The 21,958-nt window shown below is 40.1% G+C and overlaps 1 protein-coding gene across 2 annotated transcripts in view; it reads left to right on the forward strand.

The window, feature by feature from the left end:
• ap1ar (adaptor related protein complex 1 associated regulatory protein) overlaps positions 1-16,791 on the forward strand; it is a 75,160-nt gene extending 58,369 nt beyond the window's left edge. For both annotated transcript variants that reach the window (XM_055645591.1, XM_055645580.1), the window contains 4 exons: positions 4,571-4,635; positions 9,132-9,208; positions 10,074-10,196; positions 16,084-16,791. In XM_055645591.1, coding sequence (XP_055501566.1) covers positions 4,571-4,635; positions 9,132-9,208; positions 10,074-10,196; positions 16,084-16,349 — 531 coding nt within the window. In that variant the 3' untranslated portion in view covers positions 16,350-16,791. The remainder of the gene's footprint in view (positions 1-4,570; positions 4,636-9,131; positions 9,209-10,073; positions 10,197-16,083) is intronic.
• Positions 16,792-21,958: the final 5,167 nt, after the last annotated feature.

Consider the following 21,958-nt stretch of genomic DNA (forward strand, 5'->3'; position numbering starts at 1 on the left):
TTGTGGAGTCACAGCAGTGATAATCATGTCGTGTGAATGAGAATCGTTGCTTAAAAAGAATCATTGTCCGGCACTTCTGTTGCACCAATGGTACTTGCCACTAAGCAGCAAGACTACATTGGGGCATGGGCAGCTGCATTTGCTGAGGGGTTGCAGGTGGAATGGAATGTTGTGTCATTATCTGCAAACATTCCTACTTTTGCCTTGAGGAACTGCTGTTGACATCCTGCAGCTGGAATAAGTGCTGCAACCAACTAATGTGTGTACACAATGCCACCCTTGGTCAAATGCTGCAGTCAGTCATGCCTTAACTATGGAATTCAGCCCACTGTTTCATTTTTGGACTCTGATGTGTTGGTGATGAGATTTGAAGCTCAGCGTTGCAAGTGAAACCCAAACTGGGTAATGGTGAGTAGGATTAATGGTGAATAATTGCCACTTGATACCAATGTCACTAATACTTTTAAGAGTAGACTGTTTGCACAGTGATCAGCCAAATTAGATGTGTCCTTTTTAGGTACAAGACATAATTGGTCAACATATGTGGTTAGATACCAAAGTTGTAACTATACTGGAACAATTTGGCTGGAGACATGGTCAATTTTAGGATGCAGGTTGTCTTTACTGTGTCAGTGACATTGTCTGGTCTGTTATAGCTTTTACTGCGAGTACAATCAGCAGTTTCGCTAACACAATGGAGTTGGAATTAATCAGATGGTGGGACACTCCAGAGGAAGCAGAGATTGATCCAAATTAGGATGGATGTATTTGTGCGTGCTTTATCTTTAAGCATTCGCACATTGGACCCCGCGATCAGCGAGAATGAAAATGTTTTATTATTGATTTGGTCATCAATCATCTCTTCCGCTTTGAGACACCAACATGAATTGGCACATACCAGTTTCACTGGTGGACGGAACTCGTACATTTATTTTTGCAGTTCGTGAAAAACTTTGTCACCATTTGCGTTCACAGAATTATGTGATGCAAAAATCTATTGCGGATAGCATCTGAAAGAATTGACACTGGTCCCACACACAACTTTAATACATTTTCATATGTGGGTGAATTTCTAGGCCTCTGTCCAAATCACTTAAGGAAATGTATTGGAAATTTAATGTTGCCAAAAGTGAAATTTGAGGGAAAGAAAAAAATGACTTTATATAGAGAGATTGTTATCAACAAATTTAAATCCAGCCCTTGTCCCTTTCTTCGCTTATCTACTGGGAGCCAACCAAATCTTTTGAAAGTACTTCTCTTTCCACTACTACTCCATCACTTCTATCATTCGTTGAACGATCTGATGGGACTTTCTACTTTACTCAGGAAGACGAGCAAAAGACAAGATATACAACAGTGTCATTGGCCTCGCCATTTTTGCCTTGTCAAAATACCTGTCTAACATCCCGTCATAGATGTGCTGCATGGTTCCCATTAATATAATCAAACCGTATTTGATATCTACCTCAAACCACTAATTTAGGTGGTCATCTTCTCTGACTCTGTCATGGTTTATGTAAGCTGAAATTCTCCCATGCTTCTATTAATCCAGATTATTTGCTGTCTCAAACTGGTTCTTGTCTTCTATTTTGCTACAAATTATACATTTTAGACAAACTATATTTTAGCTGTCATTGTCTGTTTTGTCTGAAATTTGTAATACTGAAAATCATTGTTCATAATTTAGATAGATGTCACAGAATGAAATACAGAAGTGGATGGTGTGTCAAAAGTACTTATATTTTCAGTTCCTGATTTACATTTGTCTGCCATTGGCATTCACCTTTGTGTTCAAATCCCTCAATGGCGTTGCCTCTCCTCAACCCCCACAACTGTCCATAAGTGCTGCACTCCTTTTACTCTGGCCTTCTGTGTGCCTCCCACTCCTTTCACCCCTTTACTCACAATCAACCCTTTCATCCTGTGGGGCAGAAGCTCCAGAATTCCCTCTGTAAACCAATCTCTCTTTGCTAAGATCCTGAAATTGTACCATGCTGACAAACTTCTTTGCCACATTTCTCACTAAATTTAGCTTGGTGTTAATGTTTTTGTTTTATTATATTCCAAGTCAAAGTTACCTATTAAAATAGCTCTCACTTCTGTTTGTTTCTTTGTCAATTGCACGTTACACTGTTTACTACCCTGTGTATTTTCTGATTAGAAATATTTGATGGAACTACAAACTCTTTAATAAATTTTTTTTTTTTTAAAGTTATGTACAGAAAATGACTAATTCTGCGAAGCATTACTTAGTATCTTGATTAAGGCGCCGCATTAAAATGATTTTGTAAGAAACATAAAGGCTTTTGAATATCCTTGACTTCTTATCCTAGAATATAGAATCGTACAGCACAAGAACAGGCCCTTCAGCCCACAATGTGTATGCTGAACTTAATGCCAAGACCAACTCCTATCAGCCTATACATAATACATATCCTGTCGTTCCCTGCATTTCCATATGCCTATTCAAGTCTCTCTAATACCACTTTCGCATCTGCCTCAACCACCAGCCTTGGGAGCACGTTCCAGGCACTCGCCACCCTCTCTGGGGGTGGGAAAAAAACTTACTCTGCATATCTGTTTTATACTTTGCCCCTCTCACCTTTAAGCTATGCCATCTAGTATTAGATTTTTTTTCCATTCTGGGGGAAAAGGTTCTGACTGTCTATCCTATCTATGCCTCTCATAATTTTATATCTCTCTATCAAAACTCCCCACAACCTCTGCCATTCCAGAGAAAGCAACCCATTTCTGATCAACCTTCCCCTAAACCTAATACACCTAATCCAGGCACCATTCTAGTAGACATCCACTGCACCCTTTTCAAAGCTGGGCTCCACATCTTTTATGTAATGAGGTGACCAGCATTGCCCGTAATACTCCTAATACAGTCCAGCCAAAGTTCCATAAACTTGCATCTTAGATGCAGGAGTAGGCCATTCAGCCCTTCGAGCCAGCACCACCATTGAATATGATCATGGTTTATCATCTAAATTCACTACAGAGTTCCTACTTTTTCCCCCCCATATCCCTTGATTCCTTTCGCCCCAAGAGCTAAATCTAACACTCTCTTGAAAACATCCAGTGAATTGGCCTCCACTGCCTTCTGTGGCAGAGAATTCCACAGATTCACAACTTTGGGTGAAAAAGTTTTTCCTCATCTCAGTCCTAAATGGCCTTACAGAGCTGCCAAGTAGTACGGATTTTCCGTATTTTGTACGGAAATGCGATAAGATTTTAAAAAAATCGGCCCGACTTCCTGTTTCATCTTGCTGCTTAAAAATTGCAAGGATATAAAAAGTCATACTGTACCTCTAAAACTCATAGCAGATTACATCTATTAGTATTTTAATTTTCAAGATCTGGATGATTATTTTTGTAAGCTTTGATCTGTCTGTCCCGTTCCAGGCTTAAACAGTGCTGTCAGTTTAGCGCGTGGGAATTTAAATGAAGAGCTGCCGGCTACAGCTCTATGGGTTCTAAAAATAGCACTACCAGCTGGAGCGCTATGGGCTTTACATAAAGCGCTATGGCCACAGCGCTATGGGTCACAGACTGTTTGGGGGAGGGAGAAGGTGAGGGAGGGAGGGAGAGGGAGCCTTCCAAAATGGCTTCTACATCATCATCTGGTGCTAAAAGCAGGAAGCAGCCGTTCAAACAGCAGTATACAAAGAGATGGCAATGAATGCACTGTCAAGTAAGGTGCGTAGAAGACATGCCAATTGGTAGCAAAGTTATGCATTCTTGTGCTCTTACATGGGTATGACCGCACATAAAATATAACGTTTTTCAGCAGAATGGCACTGCATAAAAATACTGATTTCCTCAGCAAAATACTGATTTTCAGGTACTAGAATACTGAAATGATCTGACAAAACTTGGCAGCTCTGCCCTTATTCTTGAACTGACCCCTTGTTCTGGACTCACCCAACATCGGGAACATTTTTCCTGCATCTAGCCTGTCCAATCCTTTAAGGATTTTATATGTTTCTGTATAAGATACCCTCTCATCCTTCTAAATTCCAGTGAATATAAGCTCAGTCGACCCATTCTTTCATCATATGACAGTCCCGCTATTCCGGGAATTAACCTGATGCGCTCTCTCAATAGCAATAATGTTCTTCCTTAAATTAGGAGACCAAAATTACACACAATGTTACTTCCTAGTCTCGTTGTACCTCCCCTTTTCCTAATCGGACACCATTCAGTTAATTATCTGCCTTCCTGTTCTTGCCACCAAAGTGGATAACCTCACATAATGACTTTCTGACTTTTACTCGGTGCCCTGACCTATGAAAGTAAGCATACCATATGCCTTCTTTACCACTCTGTCTACTTGTATTACCACTTCTGGAGAGCTTTGATCTTGGTACCCAAAATACCTCTACAACAAATGCTAAGTTCTTTGCAGCTGTCTAATATTTAGTCTGTTCTAAATAACTGATTTGCAGAATCACGTATGAAGTATTCCCTACATTTTGTTTCTCTCCCACCCCCCTCGGGGTTCTGGTCTACTTATTAAGATTCCATATGTAAAGATGATCCACTAATCAGTTTTTGTGCTTTATAGCAACAGAGGCTACACAAGATGAAGCAAAGGACCCAGCCCGCTGCAACTCCTGATCAGCAAAAAGGGTAAGACCTCCTTAAACATGTAGCGTTTGCAGTGGCACTCTGTAGCTTGTATACATGTGCTTCCTCTATGCCGAGAGTTGAGAAAATGAATAACTGCAATGAACTTGACTTAGTTGCCCAATCTTACCTGGTGGTTATAGCAGTTTCATAATTGGCGTCAGCACTTCTGAATTTAAAAAGGAACCATTTGTTCTTCCTGTTTTTGTAGTTATTCTTAATCTGCCAATGCACATCCTGTGCGTTCCATAATGTTTGGGACAAAAACCCATCATTTATTTATTTGCCTCTGTACTCCACAATTGGAGATTTGTAATAGAAAAAATCACATGTGATTAAAGTGCACATTGTCAGATTTAAAAAAAGGACATTTTTATACATTTTGGTTTCACCATGTAGAAATTGCAGCAGTGTTTATACATAGTCGCCCCCCCATTTCAGGGCACCATAATGTTTGGGGCACAGCAATGTCAGGTAAATGAAAGTCATGTTTAATGTTTTGTTGCATATCCTTTGCAAGCAATGTCTGCTTGAAGTCTGTGATTCATGGACATCACCAGTTGCTGGGTGTCTTCTCTGGTGATGCTCTGCCAGGCCTGTATTGCAGCCATCTTTAGCCTATGCTTGTTTTGAGGGTTAGTCCCGTTCAGTTTTCCCTTCAGCATATAAAAGTCATGCTCAATTGGGTTCAGATCGGGTGATTGGCCACCATTTTTTAGCTTTGAGAAACTCCTTTGTTGCTTTAACAGTTTGTTTGGGATCATTGTCTTGCCATAGAATGAACGGTCGGCCAATGAGTTTTTAGACAATTGTTTGAACTTGAGCCGATAGGATGTGTCTTTACACTTCAGAATTCATTATGCAACTACCATCAGCAGTTGTATCATCAATGAAGATAAGTGAGCCAGTACCTTCAGCAGCCATACATGCCCAGTCCATAACACCCCCACCGCTGTGTTTCACAGGAGGTGGTATGCTTTGGATCTTGGGCAGTTCCTTCTCTCCTCCATAGTTTGCTCTTGCCATCACTCTGATACAAGTTATTCTGCATCTCATCTGTCCACAAGATCTTTTTTTCAGAACTGTGGTTGCTCTTTTAAGTACTTCTTGGCAAACTGTAACCTGGCCATCCTATTTTTGTGGCTAACTAATGGTTTGTATCTTACTGTGTAGCCTCTGTATGTCTGTTCATGAAGTCTTCTGCGATCAGTGGTAATAGACAAATCCACATCTGACTCATGAAGAGGGTTTCTGATCTGTAGGACAGGCAGTTGATTATGGTAAGCATAAGGTTGGGCTGATGTCTCTAACGGTGTTATTCTTGTATCTCAGTCTCATTATGGCTTATTTGACTCATTGGCACAACTTTGGTCCTCATGTTGATAAACAGCAATAAAGGTTTCCAACGGTGATGGAAAGACTGGAGGAAAGATTAGGTGCTGAGCGCTCTCTTATACCTGCATTAAGGAGGCAATTAAACACACCTGAGCAATTACAAATACCTGTGAAGCCCCGTGTCCCAAACATCGCGGTGCCCTGAAATGGGGGGAAGTGTATAAATACTGCTGTAATATCTACATGGTGAAACCAAAATGTATAAAAATGACCTTTAATAAAATCTAATAATGTGCACTTTCACCACACGTGATATTTTCTATTACAAATCTCAAGTTGTGGATTACAGAGGCAAATAAATAAATGATGGGTCTTTGAACCAAACATCATGGAGGGCACTGTAGAAGCATGCATCAAGGCTGAGCTAAGAGAATGTTGCATTGATATTGGATTCCAATATTGGAATAAGTACTTGTTTAGGTCCCATTGTACTAGAAGAGGACTTTACCTGGTGCTCATACAGGATCTGTAGAGAGAAATAACATTTTTAGTTTGACGACCTGTAATTAAAATTTTGGGATCTTTAGCTCTTGCTCCTTCATCCAAATCATTTATCATTCACGGCACCAATGTAGTGACAAAAATCACCAAGTGCTGGAGAAACTAGAGCAAATCAGGCAGTTTGACCCACTGCATTACTCCAGCACTTTACCATTTTTTTTGTAAACCAGCATCTATAGTTCCTTATTTCATAATGTAGGGAATTTCCTTCTGCCAATTTGAGTGTATACATTTTTTGCTGCTGTTTTCCACCGTCTAATGAAGTAATGTTTGCCTGAAGTTGCACATGCTCCCATTTTGTTTAGTCTCCAGGACAGAATCTTGTTGAATGATTCCTAATATCAACTTGACACTTCCTTATCTACCATATTTGAGTCATCTCAAAAAATGTTGACTAAATTCATTGGAAATTATTTTTACTTTTTTACCACATATTTGTGGCTCTCACATCATTTTTATTTTAAATTATTACTTCCTCTCAAGATTCTTGTAACTTCGTCACAACTGACCTGTGACAAATTGAGATTACAATTGGTTTATTTTCATGCTTTAATAGTGAATATTTGATAATTCACCCAAAAGTTAGTTAATTCTTCCTTCAAGCTTCGTTTGGGAATTGTTGTAATTCCTTTTAATTGTTAAATGGTGATTTAAAAAATATATATCTTGGGACAAAAACATGCCCCATTAATTTGTCAACCTTTAGGATCAGCTTGTCCATTAACATTTTTTAACTTATTGGATCTATTTTTGTTTATTTTTCTTGTATAGTGGATATTTTGACATCCTTAACAGCAAAACCATATGTTTAGTGATTTCTGAGTCTAATAAGTTATAAAGCCATAGAACTGTACAGCATGGAATCAGGATCTTTGGCCTACCTTATCCATGTTTACCAAGTTGGCATGTCGATCTAATCCCATTTGCCTACATTTGGCCGATATCCCTGCAGCCAAAGCCCTTCCTATCCATAAATCTGTCCGAATGTCTTTTAAAAGTTGTGATTGTATCCGTTTCTGTAGCTCATTCCAGATGTGGTCAACCCTCTGAGTGGAAAAGGTTGCCCCTGAGGTCCCTCTTAGATCCTTCCCCTCTCATTAAGTCTATGCCCTCTAGCTTTTAAATCCTCTACCCTGAGAAAAAGATTGAGGGAATCTTGCCCACTGTTCCTTTATCCTGGCACTAGTACAATGTTGCCTCATTCAATATAAAAATGAGCTGCTGGGAGCATTTAATTTAAATGTATTTCAATATTTTAAAATGGGTGTTTTTAAAATGATTTTAAGTTATTTTAATTTTCAATGTTTCTTTTTTGGTTTGGGTTTCTAGATTTTTATTTTATATTCATAATTGTTTTTCAGTGACATATATAAAAGGTAATAAATCTTGGGGTAAACCTGTGTCTAACTATTCTGGGAGCAGAGACACCTACGTGCACAGGCTCGTCCTGTGTATTCCACTGTGCTGCATTTGGCCAGGCCAGTGATTTGGAAGCAAGTCCCCCAGCAAGAGGTTGGAAAGGACCATATTGGAAGGAATTGTGACGAAGTTCAGATCAGTTTTAGTTTATTGTCACGTGTACCGAGTGAAAAAACTTTTGTTGCGTGCTAACCAGTTAGCAGAAAGACAATACATGATTATAATCGAGCCATCCACAGTGTACAGATACATGATAAGGGAATAGCATTTAGTGCAAAGTAAAGCCAGGAAAGTCCGATCATCTATGGTCAAAGAGGTTCAAGTGGTAGGATGATTCAGTTGCCTGATAACAGCTGGGAAGAAACTGTCCCTTAATCTGGTGGTGTGCTTTTTCACACTTCTATACCTGAGGGGAGAAGAGGGAGTGGCCAGGGTGCGACCGGTCTTTGAATATGCTGCTAGCCTTGCCGAGTCAGAGTGAGGTTTAAATTGAGTCAATAGAGGGAGGTTGATTTGTGTGGTGGTCTGGGCTGCGTCCACAATTCGCTGCAATTTCTTGCTGTCTCGGATGGAGCTGTTCCCAAACCAAGCTGTGATGCATCCTGATAAAATGCTTTCTATGGTGCATCTGTACAAGTTGGTGAGAGTTGTAGGGGACATGCCAAACCTCCTAAGCCTTCTAAGGAAGTAGAGGCGTTGGTGTGCTTCCTTGGTCGTTGCTTCAATCTGGGTGGTCCATGAAAGGTTGATGATATTGACTGCTAGGAATTTGAAGTTTTCAACCATTTCTACTTTGGCACTGTCAATGCAAACTGGTATATGTGGACTGCTTCACTTCCTGAAGTCTATCTATGTTATTTTGTCACAAATGTTTTAATTGATGATTACAATTATCATAAATGTTTCATATGTTATGCATTTTGCTATTGAGAGGGAAACCTATAGCAGTCCATGACATTGCCATCCAGGAGTACATTTTGGAAATTCAGGCAGACCGTTTCTTTTCACCATTAATTTTAATTACGAGGATTTTAGCTGTAATTTCCAGATTTCTTTTAGCAGTTGGCATGGCTGCCTACTGAGACCAAAAACATTTATCAAATCTGGTCCAAACATCTGTAATGTTGATGTTCTTAACTCAATGGAGTATTTCTACTGATTCATTTTTCTATTGATTTCTGCAGTGAAGCAGGGGAAGAAGACTTTGAATCATATTTGCATCACACAAAATCTCAATCTGAAGCATTCAGGAATCAACACAGTAAGTTTGCTTACTGGACGATAAGGCCAACATTTTCTTCCAAATACATTTTCTTAAAATGTCATTATGTTGGCTAACTGTCGGTGACTGAATTTTATTGCCTTCCATCACAGTGGGAAACATTGATTCTCCTGTGGTGGATGATGATGTTAGACTCTATCGTGTATTGTGTTCTTTTTATTTGTATGGCTGTATGGCAACTCAAATTTCACTGTACCAATTGGTGCATGTGACAATAAATGTGAACTTGAATGTATATTTGAGATTGAAAATATAATGGAATACTAAGCCAAAAACATCGGAAAATTAGTTCGCTTTTTTTTAGATAGAAAATATAAAATTCAGTTTGTCATCTGAAACTAACAACTGTAACAGTTTGTCATCGGAAACTGTAATCTACATCTGAGACCCAAGTCGTCTGAAAAAAAAAGTAAGTATTGAATCTAACAACAAGTGGCCTCTTAACCTGAAAACATCCATCCATTCTTTTCTTCACATTATGGAGCCAAATTTCACCAAACTCTTACTTTTCCCTTAATTTTGCTTTTCTCCTCTCCCCTCCCCCCATTCCTTAATAAGGGACAATGTAATCTTAATAAAGGCAGTTTGTTGTTCTAAGCGGGCAAATTATAAAAGTGAGTTTTGGTAATGTTCAACATATTAATTAGGATGAATGATTCCTTTTGACTAGGGGTAAAAAAATTCAATGCATTTGTTGTTGGATCAACCGTAATACGATTAAACATCATGTAGTGTTTTGTCACAAGTGAGGAATCGAATATTTTTAAGTTGTGCATGAACCTCCGTTTTTTTGAAAATGGATTATTTGTCATCTTGCTAAGAATTGTTCCCGCCTTCCTGCTAGGAGTCTTGGCTGAGCCTGCGCTTCTAACGCCAAACACTGAGAGCAGCTGTGACCTAACGACAAAAACCAAATCAACGAATGATGACAGTACATCACTGGACCTCGAGTGGGAAGATGAAGAAGGTACAGCTATTTCAATTTGTTAGCTTTTTTTTCCACCTGCTTTCAATTGTTTCAAGGTGCTGAAGCTGGAAATGTGATATATGGGTAAAACTGGCTCCAGTAAACCACCTCTGCCAATGTCAATGAGTCATTAAACCAAGCAGAATCCATAAATTTGTGACGATTAAAATTTGAGCAACGCCTTATCACATCATACACTTTGAGCATTTAAGTCTTTTTTTAAAAATTAAATAAACAAGTAAATGTAGAGACCACAATGCAGAAGTTGGTGTTGAGAATGACATTTGTGGGCTGCAGGAAGACATTTGTGGATTGATTAAGTTGGCATAAAAATGGAAATTAAAATGGTCTCTGGCATATGTGAGGTAGTACATCCAGGAAGAGCAAACTAGGCAGCAGAATAATAAAGGTTAAAATTGTACTAAGAAATGTAGAGGAACAGGGGACAGAATACAAGAACTTGGAGGTTTTACCGGAACTCGATGAAACAAACACCTGCAGATCTAGACGCCGATATAGGAAAGAGGTGAAAGATTATCAGTAATCTGAATGGTCCTTCCATAAGTCAGGGTTCTGCCCAATTCACCTCCATCCCTTTGCAGACATTGGACTTGCAGATATTGCAGATCTTTGGAACTGTTGTGCTACAATGCTGAGAACTGGATTCTGCATTTTCCTTTGCTCAAAAGTACCTATTGTACTTGACGTTGCTTTGATTGTATTTATGTATGGTATTATCTTATTTGATCGGATAGCATGCAAAACAAAACTTTCACTGTACCTTTGTACACATAATAACAATTATAAATCTAAACCTAACCAATAGGGACGGTACAGAGAGATTTATGATATTTTCTCATACTGGAAAATGTCAACGATGAGGGGAGATGCCCTAGTCCCTGGTTATTTTTAGTGGAACTAAATAGTTTGGCTGGAAATGTAATTGAAATATCTAAACTCGGGTCTAGAAAGAATGAATAGGAAGGACCTGTGTCCTTAGCAAGGAGGTTAATAATTGATTTGTTGATTAATGACAAGATTAAAGGAGATGTGGGGATTTGCATAATTGAAGAAAGGCTTTCTACTTACAAATTCAACTGACAGCTAAACTCTCCCCTTCGTTCTTGCATTTCGCACCAGTTATTATTCACAAATATAAAGGAAAAAATGCCTTGGAGCGTTTGATGAATGAGCAAGGGTTTTCCTTGGACTCCATGGCTCAATCACATGTAATAATGTCACTGTGACATTATTCCATTCTCTTAGCTAATCAGCAAGAACATGTGGAATAATGTGGAAGATGTATTTCACCTGCAGCATTTCTGTGAATGGTTCACAAATTGTTGGCTGCACAACATCAACCTGTAGAAAAGCTTCCGAGAACGGCAGAAGAAAATTGGAACTGCTCGAGTGGTAGCGAGTCAACTATGAATACTATAAGACACAAAATGCAGGAGTAACTCAACGAGACAGACCACATCTCTGGAGAATGTACCGAGACAGTGACAAGCTTTTGTTTAGGTGCCATCCAGTCAAATCAGATAATACTATACATGAATATAATCAAGCCTTATACAAGCACATCATGTAAAACAAAGAGAAAAATACCAAGAATGCAGAGTATAGTTTTTCAGCATTGGTGTGTAACAGTTCCAGAGAAAAACTCCAATGTCCACAATGAGGCGGATTGGAAGGACTATTCAGCAACCTGATAAGAGGGAAATAAACTGTTCCTGTGTGTGGGGACTTGCTTTTAAGCTTTTGTACCTTCTGCCTGATGCGTGCAGAGGGAATTACGGGTGGAAAAGGTCCTTGATTATGTTGGCTGCTCTCCCAAGGCAGCATTAGGTCTAGATGGAGTCAATGTTGACTACGCCATCTAAACCTTCAGTTTCATTTACTTCAATGAATGGAAAAGGAATACACACCGACTATATTGTGCATTTACCACAAAGGCCTGAGGCCAACTTTCAACCCCTAAAGGGCCTGTCCCACGAGCATGCGACCTGCATGCGGCAAGCGCGAGCAAACCGTAAGGGGGGGCCACGCAGAGGTCGAGTGATCCCCGTACAGGGCCGGTCCCACCAGCATGCGCCTGCATGCGGCGAGCGCGACCAAACCGGAAGCGGGGGCCGCGCGGAGGTCGAGTGAGTGACGTGAAGTTCGAGCGAAGTCCGCGGGAAGTTCGCGCGTGACGTACGGCGTCAAGATGCTGCCTACGGCGTCATGACGCTGCACACGCCCGTTGAGGCGGCTGCGGGCCGGCAGGCCGTTGCCGCGCGGAATTTTTGAACACGGTCAGTTTTTCAGAGACCTGGGCGATGTCGAGACCAGCTCCGCACAACTCCATACGGCTCTGGCGATCGAAGTGGGACCGGCCCCGCGAAGCCGTACGGCTCAAACGACCACGTTAGGTCGCGCTTGCCGCATGGAGTCGCATGCTCGTGGGACAGGCCCTTTAATGTTTCCTCCCACAGGATGTGATGGTGTGTAATTTGTACATTTTAAAACTTAGTCATGTTTCATTAAACTCTCACTTTACTGATTTAGAAACCCTAGATGCTTTACTGTTGTGCGTGCAGAGCAGCCCATTATATTTGAGGTGAGGCAAGACATTTTCTGTCGGCTGATGTACTGAGATAGAACTGCAGCAGTGAAGCAGTGCGAGCTTGTTTCAATCATTCAACGATGAAGATGATGCAATTTTACTGAGGAACGCAGTTGAAAGTCACTTGTATTCTGGTTTAAAATGACTTGAAATTTGAGAGGAAAGAATGAGACACAGTTGCAGAATAAATTGTTTTTCCAAAGGTAGGCACAAAATGCTGGAATAACTCAGCGGGTGAGGCAGCATCTCTGGAGAGAATGAATGGGTTACGTTTCGGGTCGAGACCCTTCTTCAGACTGATGTTACGGGAGGGGGCGGGACAAGATATAATGTAGTCGGAGACGGTAAGACTAGTGGGGGAACTGGGAAGGGGAAGGGGATGGAGAGAGAAAGCAGGCTAACTGAAGTTAGAAGTCAATGTTCATACCGCTGGGGTGTAAAGTACCCAAGCGAAATATGAGGTGATGTTCCTCCAATTTGCGCTAGGCCTCTCTCTGACAATGGAGGAGGCCCAGGACAGAAAGGTCACATTGAGAGGGGAAGTTGAAGTGCTGAGCCACTGGGAGATCGGGTCGGTTAAGACGGACTGAGCGGAGGTGTTCAGTGAAACGATCGCCGAGCCTGTGTTTGGTCCCGCCAATGTAGAGAAGTTGACACCTGGAACAGCGGATACACTAGATGAGGTTGGAGAAGGTGCAAGTGAACCTCTGCCTTGCCTGGAAAGACTGTTTGAGTCCTTGGATGGAGTCGAGTGGGGAAGTAAAGGGACAGGTGTTGCATGTCCTGCGTTTACATGGAAAAGTACCTAGGGAGGGGGGTGGTTTGGATGGGAAAGGGCGAGTTGACCAGGGAGTTTTGGAGAGAACGGTCTCTGCGGAAAGCAGGAAGGGGTGGAGATGGGAAGATGTGGCCAGGAGTGGGATCCCGTTGCAGGTAGCGAAAATGTTGGAGGATTATTTGCTGAATGCGATGGCTGATGGGGTGGAGGGTGAGGACAAGAGGGACTTTGTCCTTGTTATGAATGGGGGGAGGGGAAGTAAGAGCAGAGCTGCGGGATATCGGAGACCCCAGTGAGAGCCTCATCTATAATGGAAGAGGGGAACCCCTGTTCCCTAAAGAATGAGGAAATCTCCGATGCCCTGGTATGGAACACCTCATCCTAGGCACAGATGCGGCGTAGACAGAGGAATTGGGAGTAGGGGATAGTCTTTTCTGGAAGCAGGGTGGGAAGAAATGTAGTCAAGATAGCTATGGGAGTTGGGTGGTTTGTAGTAGATGTCGGTCAATAGTCTGTTTCCAGTGATGGGAACGGTGAGATCTAGAAACTGTAGGGAGATGTCAGAGATGGTCCAAGTGAATTTGAGTGCAGGATGGAAATTAGTGGTGATGTTGATGAAGTCAGTGAGTTGTGTATGGGTGCAGGAGGAGGCACCAATGCAGTCGTCAATGTAGCAGAGGTAGAGTTCGGGGATAGGGCCAGTGTACGCCTGGAACAGGGATTGTTCGATGTACCCTGCAAAGAGACAGGTATAGGGCCCATGCGAGTGCCCATAGCTACGCCTTGGATTAGGAGGAAGTGGGCGGAGTCGAATGAGAAGTTGTTGAGGATATGGACCTGTTCTGCTAGATGGAGGAGAGTATTGGTAGACGGAAATTGGCTGGTTCTGCAGCTTTAAGACCCTCCTGGTGGAGGATGGAGGTTGTAGAGTGACTGGACTTTCAAATCTTTTACAAATTTCTATTCAAGAACGAGATGAAGTAACAATATACATATCAATGAGTCTGAAGAAGGGTCTCGACCCGAAACGTCATTCATTCCTTTTCTCCAGAGATGCGGCCTGTCTCGTTGAGTTACACCTGCATTTTGTGTCTTACAGTATTCATAGTTGACTAGCTAGCACAAGACATGAATGGTTTACATAAATATTTTTATACCAGGCAAAAGCAGGATTGTCTATGCAATACGAGCAGCTGCTTGTTTTTATCCAATATATCTGCTGCATACTATCCTATTTCATAGATTTGAATATATGTTTAAACCATGACTCTTGCAAGAAGACAACCATGTAGCTAAAGGCTCTGTGCTAATATACGATATGTATATGTATGTATATGTATATATGGATGTATATATATGTGTATATGTATGTATAGTGTGTATGTATAGTATGTATATGTATGTATATATGTGCATATGTGTATATATATATAAATAATGAATAGCCATAATCTATTAAAAAAGTTACAATTTAATGATATAATTTAGTTCTTCCAGCATGATCAAGATAACTTGTTCTCACCACAGCCTTCACCGCTAGCGATTCTCTTCTCTTTTGTAAACAAATTGATAACCAGTGGAGATGTTTCATTTCATCTTCTAATGTGCCAGGTTTTGACCAACTTCCTCAAATTGAATGGAAAAACTTTCATTTAGAAATAAAAATACTGCTCTTTTTCTATTCTGAATGAACCCACATTAGCACCGTAGAAGATGGTGCTTTCACTGTTCTTGCCTTGCCACATTACTATCTTGCTCAGCTATATCAGTTTACATGTGCTTGTACGTCAGGTCAACTGGACCCTTCCTAACATCATGTACACCTAAGCAGAAAGAGAATCCAGACCTAAGATAAGGAAGAATCCCACAGCTTAACTTGGGACAGGAGATTGATGCACCTGTTTTGCCTCTCCATCGTAAATATTTTGCTTGTGCAAATCTAATGGAGTTTTGAAAGTATAATGTTGTTAGCTCAACAAACTTGCTTGATAACTTGACAACGTGAGGCTCAGCCTCAGAATAAAATAACTTTAGAATGGAGATGAGGAGGAATTTATTTGGTCAGAGGGTGATGAGTCTGTGGTTTTCATTGGCACAGATGATCATGGAGGCCAAGTCATTGGGTATTTTTAAAGCAGATATCGGTAGTTTCTTTTGTCAGGGTGTCAAACGTTATTCGGAGAAAGCAAGAGAATGAGCTTGAGGGGGAAAATAGGTCAGCCATGATCGATTGGTGGAGTAGACTCGATAGGCCAAATGGTTCTCCTAATGGTTTAATACTCATGTGAAGTTCCTTATTATTTAGCTAATGTTAGATGCTGCAAATTGTTTTGTGCATATGATTGCTTTCGTTCATTTAAATTAAATTTAAAATTGGCAGAGGTTTTCTGTTTGAAATAAATAATAATTTTCACTGTGCTGATTTGATAAACTGATTTTGAATCCTAGTGTTATACTATTGTGTTAAACCAAAATGTATGTTTCTTTTAATGTTATTCAAGGAATTAACAGAATGATTCCAATGAGAGAGCGTTCTCGAACCGAGGAAGATATTCTCCAAGCAGCCATGAGGCACAGCAGTTGTCGACCTGGGAGCAACCCCTTGTCTGCATCGGATGATTCAACTGGGCTAGAATGGGAAAATGATTTTGTCAGTGCTGTGATGGATGATAATGGGAATTCTGAATATGCTGGTTTTGTGAACCCTGTTCTAGAACTTTCTCCTAGTGATGTGAAAATTACAGATGGCAATCAGCAAGATAGATAGTGCTCTTGCCTGGTAACATGGGCTGGTTTAAACCAATCTTTTATGATGCTCTAAAAATGTTTTTCAACTTTCGTGGGACTTCTATTTTTGTTGACTGGTCTGACTCGCCATGGAGTACAAAACAACGCAACTGCTTTGTATTGTGCTAGCACGTACAACTTATAATTAAGTGCAATTCTTGTGAACTTTCAGTTTGTGAATGAAATTTTTAAGCCATTACCTTGGGTGTTGATTAAAGTGTGTTGTAAAGGGAAAATGTGACGAAGTTTGATTGAAACGTTATAGCAACATGAGGCTTGTTGGTAGGTATTCATTGTTATGAGTCATTGCTGCTGTAGTTTTAAAAGGAGTAATAACAAAATTAGTGAGCACACTGGATAAGTGCACCATTTTATTGATCAAGTATGGCAACTACTGTAATGAAAATTGTTATTTTACAGAATTGAGCTGCTGTTTGTTGTTCTATCTTTCTTTTCAGAGTCATAGTTGTTCGGTACCGAAATGGCCCCTTTTGCCCACCATGTCAAGCCAACCAAGTGGGTATACTGGGCTTGTCCCGTTTGCCTGCATTTCCCCATTGTAAAATCCATCCTATCCATATACAGGGTGTATCTGTCCAAATGCCTTTTAAAAGATCTAATTGTATCCACTTCCATAGCTTCCTCTGGCAGCTCATCCAAGATACTGACTACTCTAAGTGGAAACAGTTGCTCCTGAGGACCCTTTTAAATCTCTCCCCTCTCACTTGAAGCTTATGCCCTCTATTTTTATAATCCTTTAATCTGAGAGAAAATATTGTGGGCGTTCAGTTTATGCTCCTCCAGACCAATTTGCATGTCATTTGCTAATGTGCTTACAATGTTTATTGTCATCCAAATCATTCTCAACTGGTCACAGACCTTCAATCACAAGAACAACCCTCCACAACTCTCCCTTGACTCCTCCTTCCAACCAATTTGGAATCCAGTTGGGTCAGCTCACCTTGGATTCTTGTTTGAGTGCTAACTGATATTTTTCCAATATATCAAAAGCAAAATACTGCACCCTTTAGAAACCTGAAGCAGAACAGATAATACTGGAAATACTCGGCAAGTCCAGCAGCATCTGTGGGGAGAGAAACAGATTTAACAATTCAACTCGATAATTTGGAGAATTGTGATGAAATGTCATTTGATTGAAATGCCAAATGTCTGAAGAAGTGTCTTAATCCAAAATGTCACCTATCCACATGCTCCAGGGTTGCTGCCTGACCTGCTGAGTTACTCCAGGACTTTGCATTCCATACACTTCCACAACACCTTGTCTTTCCATTGACCTGAAGCTGTAGCTTTGTTCTTTCTCTTCCATAGATACTATCTGATCTGTCTCCAGTATTATTTCTCCAATCTATGCTTTATATTTCAAACAAGAATGTTCCATCAAAAAATGCTGGAGTAAATCAGTGTGTTAGGCAGCATCTCTGGAGAACATGGATGGGTCAGTTTGACGAAGGTTCCCGAGTCAAAACCACCTGAGCATGTTTTCTCATAGTTCATCCCTGGACCCTTAACTGCTGAGTTACTCCAGCATTTTTTCTCGTTCTGGGAAAACCATCTGCAGTGCCTTGCATCTCCAAGAACGTTCCAGCATTTCAGATTGATGATAATTTAGTTTATAATCTATAACTGTTAAATTAATTGACATCTTCCCATCTTTTGACCCTCATATATATTTTTTATAGAGAGTTGATAATGTAGTAAGTGCTTTATGTAGTTATGTGACGGACACCAACAGGCTTTAAGCTAAAATAGTTTTACATAGAAGCGTAACCTCTCGTTACTTTGTCCACATTTTGCAGAATTCACAAGAAAATTTGGTGTGTTAGCTGGGGATTCCAGTGTGATCTCCTTGTATGTAATTTATAGGGCAAGGCTTTGGCCTTGTGCACTTAACACATATTATAACCTGTGTATTCTATTTAGTTTCTGAAGATCTGTTCCACTTTTCAGTAGTTGAGTTAAATACATGTACTTGGAGAATTACCAAGGATAATGGTTTAGTAGATTAACACGCTATCCAGTTGTCCTCATGTTTGGATTTAAAGATATCTCTTCCAGTGACTGACTGTCTTTGGTGTTCTGCCTGCATTGACCTCTGAAATCAGATTATGCAACATATGCCTTTTTCTAATAGGAAGTACAAAGGACTACTACCCATATGATTTACACAGAACTAACTTCAAAAGACCATAAGGAAATCTTGCATAAGAAATGGACTGGACTTCAAGCTGACATACCCATGGAAAGAATGTGCAGGAAAGAACTGCAGATTCTGGTTTAAATCGAAAAAAGATTTACAAAATGCTGGAGTAACTCAGCGGGACAGGCAGCATCTCTGGAGAGAAGGAATGGGCGACGTTTCATGTCTGAAGAAGGGTTTTCGACCTGAAACATCACCCGTTCCTTCTCTCCAGAGATGCTGCCTGTCCCGCTGAGTTAGTCCAGCATTTTGTACATCTATATACCATAGGAAAGAGTTGTGTGATAAAAGTGTGGCACCCTGTAATGCAAAAAAAAAGCCTTTTATTTTGCACTTGCACAGAATCTGGGCTGGGCATTTAAGAATAAGAATAAAGAATCTGCTGTTTACATTCCTCATCTCTGGCATGTTATTATATTGAACACAAGATAGTTCTCAAACAAAACTAATATCCTACAGTTTTAAAAAGTTTTTTGCGATGTGAACATGTACAAAAGGTAGACGGTTGACAAGGATATTGCATTTTTAATGTTATTTTCTTCAGCAATGTTACAGTATATCTCTAGCACCATTTATTTTCGAGCAAGTTGGTAATTTTGCTTTAAGGAATACAGGCAACTGTCCTGTAACTGTCTGCATGCATTTGCCGATGTATATTTCCCATCCCCTAAGTATGATGGAGGCTGTCGTGGAAACATTGTGTGGGCATAAAATAAATGAATATAAAAGGAATTTTGCCATGCAACAGGGCGTCAGGAACTACAGGTCTGGAGACCCATGAAAATGAGCTTAATGCTTTGGAGTTCAGTGAATGATGAGAGAAAGAGTGCAGAGATGGAAGTGAACGATGTGTTTGTAAGGAGAGATATGGTAAGTGGAATGAAAGTTGTTTGAATCTAACTGCCAGCACAGACCTATTTGGATGTTGCTGGCATTTGCTCTGAATGATGCATTACTGGAATTGAAAGTAGTTCTAATTTACTTTTTGTGTTTTTATCGCAATTTCATTTCTATAACTTGGCCCATGGGAAATGTTTGCATATTGGCATTTGATAATTTCCATCATTCTTAAGTAAACACCGTTTAGAGCATGCAAAACATTTTATCAAGGGCTATACCAGTTTTGAAACGCGCTATGTTCAATTGCCTTCCATTGTCTCATTTCAGCAAAACCAAATGATTTTGCTTGCTACATACTGGCAAATAACTTGTCTCTTTAGCATAATATATTCATGAATTAACAGTAAAATCAATGTAACGGTGATTAAAGTAAAATATATCATTATTTAAAAATGTGCTTTGATTGCAGACTGAGCATAAGAGTAACTTTAATTTTGTTTTAATAATGTGATATTTCCAAAAGATATTTCTTGTTCTTACGGTAATAATGAACTCGTAAGCTTTTTGGAGTATGCGTCTTTTTTTATTAACCACCAGTTGTCGCTGTTGGCTTTGCTTTGTTGTTCCAATGGTATGTAGGGGAAATATGTTCCAATCATTTGCGAACCAGAATAACATTTAACAGTCTTTAACAAAATAAATATTGCACATTGCATTAAACTATGTGTGCAAACATTGAGCAAATCGATTAACAATCATTTAACATCAAGGTCCATGACATCAACTAAGAGTACCCTGTTCTTTCATAATTCATGAAGCCTCATCAAATACCACCAAGCCAAGTAAACCAGTAGGAGATTACTCCTACTGTTGCAAAGATGGTCACTGACCCACCCTTTATTTAATAACCTGCATAATAACCTCTCAGCCACTGTGTTAAATACATTTATTTAATGATGGGAAGGTGGCTGGGCCACTCTGAACCCAAGTGCAGCCTTTACTTTCCACCGTGTGGAACCAGCAAATCTTGGCCGTAGGAATGTGGGTGTTTTTCTAGTCTCTAAATAGTTTCCATGTCTGCGGTTTTGAAAACCGAGGGTCATTTTGAGACCTGAGTTTTCATTACATTTGTTGACATTGCATTTTCAATTTGCCATTACTGAAGGAACAAAAGTAAACATTTTATAGTCCTTTCTCAAGAACTCTTCAAGACAAACGCCCTGAACAGCATTCTTGTTTCCATCGGATCATCATCATCGCAAATATGGATTCTGATAATCGCAAGACCATTGATTTTTTTTAATGTAAAAATATTAATGCCCTTACTAATAATGCCCTTGCAAATACTTGCAAAAAGGTAACTACAAAATGACGGTAATAGGTGCATTTCCTGAAGTGTGCCAATGGGACATTTTCTATCTGGTGCTGGATATTGCAGCAGAAGTCCTTAAATCCAATGACAGCACTGCCGTTTGGGAGGCCAAGAAGGTTTTATTTTAGCAGAATGAAATGGTCAAATCCATAAAAGATGAGTTTCAGTTAAGAGATTTGAAATTTTGCTTCTCCAGTAATTTGTGACGCACCTTTTAGTGTCTGTTTAGTTTAGAGATACAGAGCAGAGACAGGCCCCTCAGTCCACCGGGTCCGCGCTGACCAGCGATCCCCACACATTAACACTATCCTACACACACCAGGGACAATTTACACATACACCAAGCCAATCAACCTACACACCTGCACGTCTTTGGAGTGTGGGAGAAAGCTAAAGATCTCGGAGAAAACCCACACGGTCACGGGGAGAACGTACAAACTCCGCACAGACAGCACCCGTAGATGGGAATGAACCCGGGTCTCTGGCGCTGCAAGCACTGTAAGGCAACAACTCTATCGCTGTGCCACCCTAAGGTTAAGTCTGCTGTGTATTCCATAGTAGTTTTGGATTTATAGTCACTTTTTCCACTGGGTTGTCTACTTTTTCAGTTACATTCACTGACGTGGGAAAGATAATAATAATTTCTAGCTTCTTACGACTTCCATTCTTTTGAGACATCATTGATATGAATATGCTTCAAAACTGGTATCATCTTTCAAATAAAGTATTTACAGCATAGAAACCTATCACATTATATTTTTGGTGTCATTTAACTTGAAATAATGTACTGCTTTGTGAAAGACTTCTTGAATCTCCATCAGTTAGATGTTGTAGCAACGATTATTCAGTCTATATATATTACAAAATAAATTCAAAGCTAGGAGAAAACTTGCTGTGAGACTTTAAGATTTTAAAGCTCTTCGTCAATTCTTTTATTGATGAAGAAATTTAGTCATTATTGTGCAGGTGCATAAAACTGGTGCCAAGATTAAAGATCAGCCATGTTCATGTTCTATAGCAAACCAGGTGCAAGGTGTGACATAGCTTACTACTACTTCTATGTTTTGATGTAACAACATATTTCTTTTAACAGAGGACTAAACAGTTTACCAGCAGACCACAACCTGTCCAAACTGAGGTTGAAGAGCTTCTGCTTCTG

Source organism: Leucoraja erinacea, chromosome 1, assembly GCF_028641065.1.
Source record: "Leucoraja erinacea ecotype New England chromosome 1, Leri_hhj_1, whole genome shotgun sequence".
NCBI lineage: Eukaryota > Metazoa > Chordata > Chondrichthyes > Rajiformes > Rajidae > Leucoraja > Leucoraja erinaceus.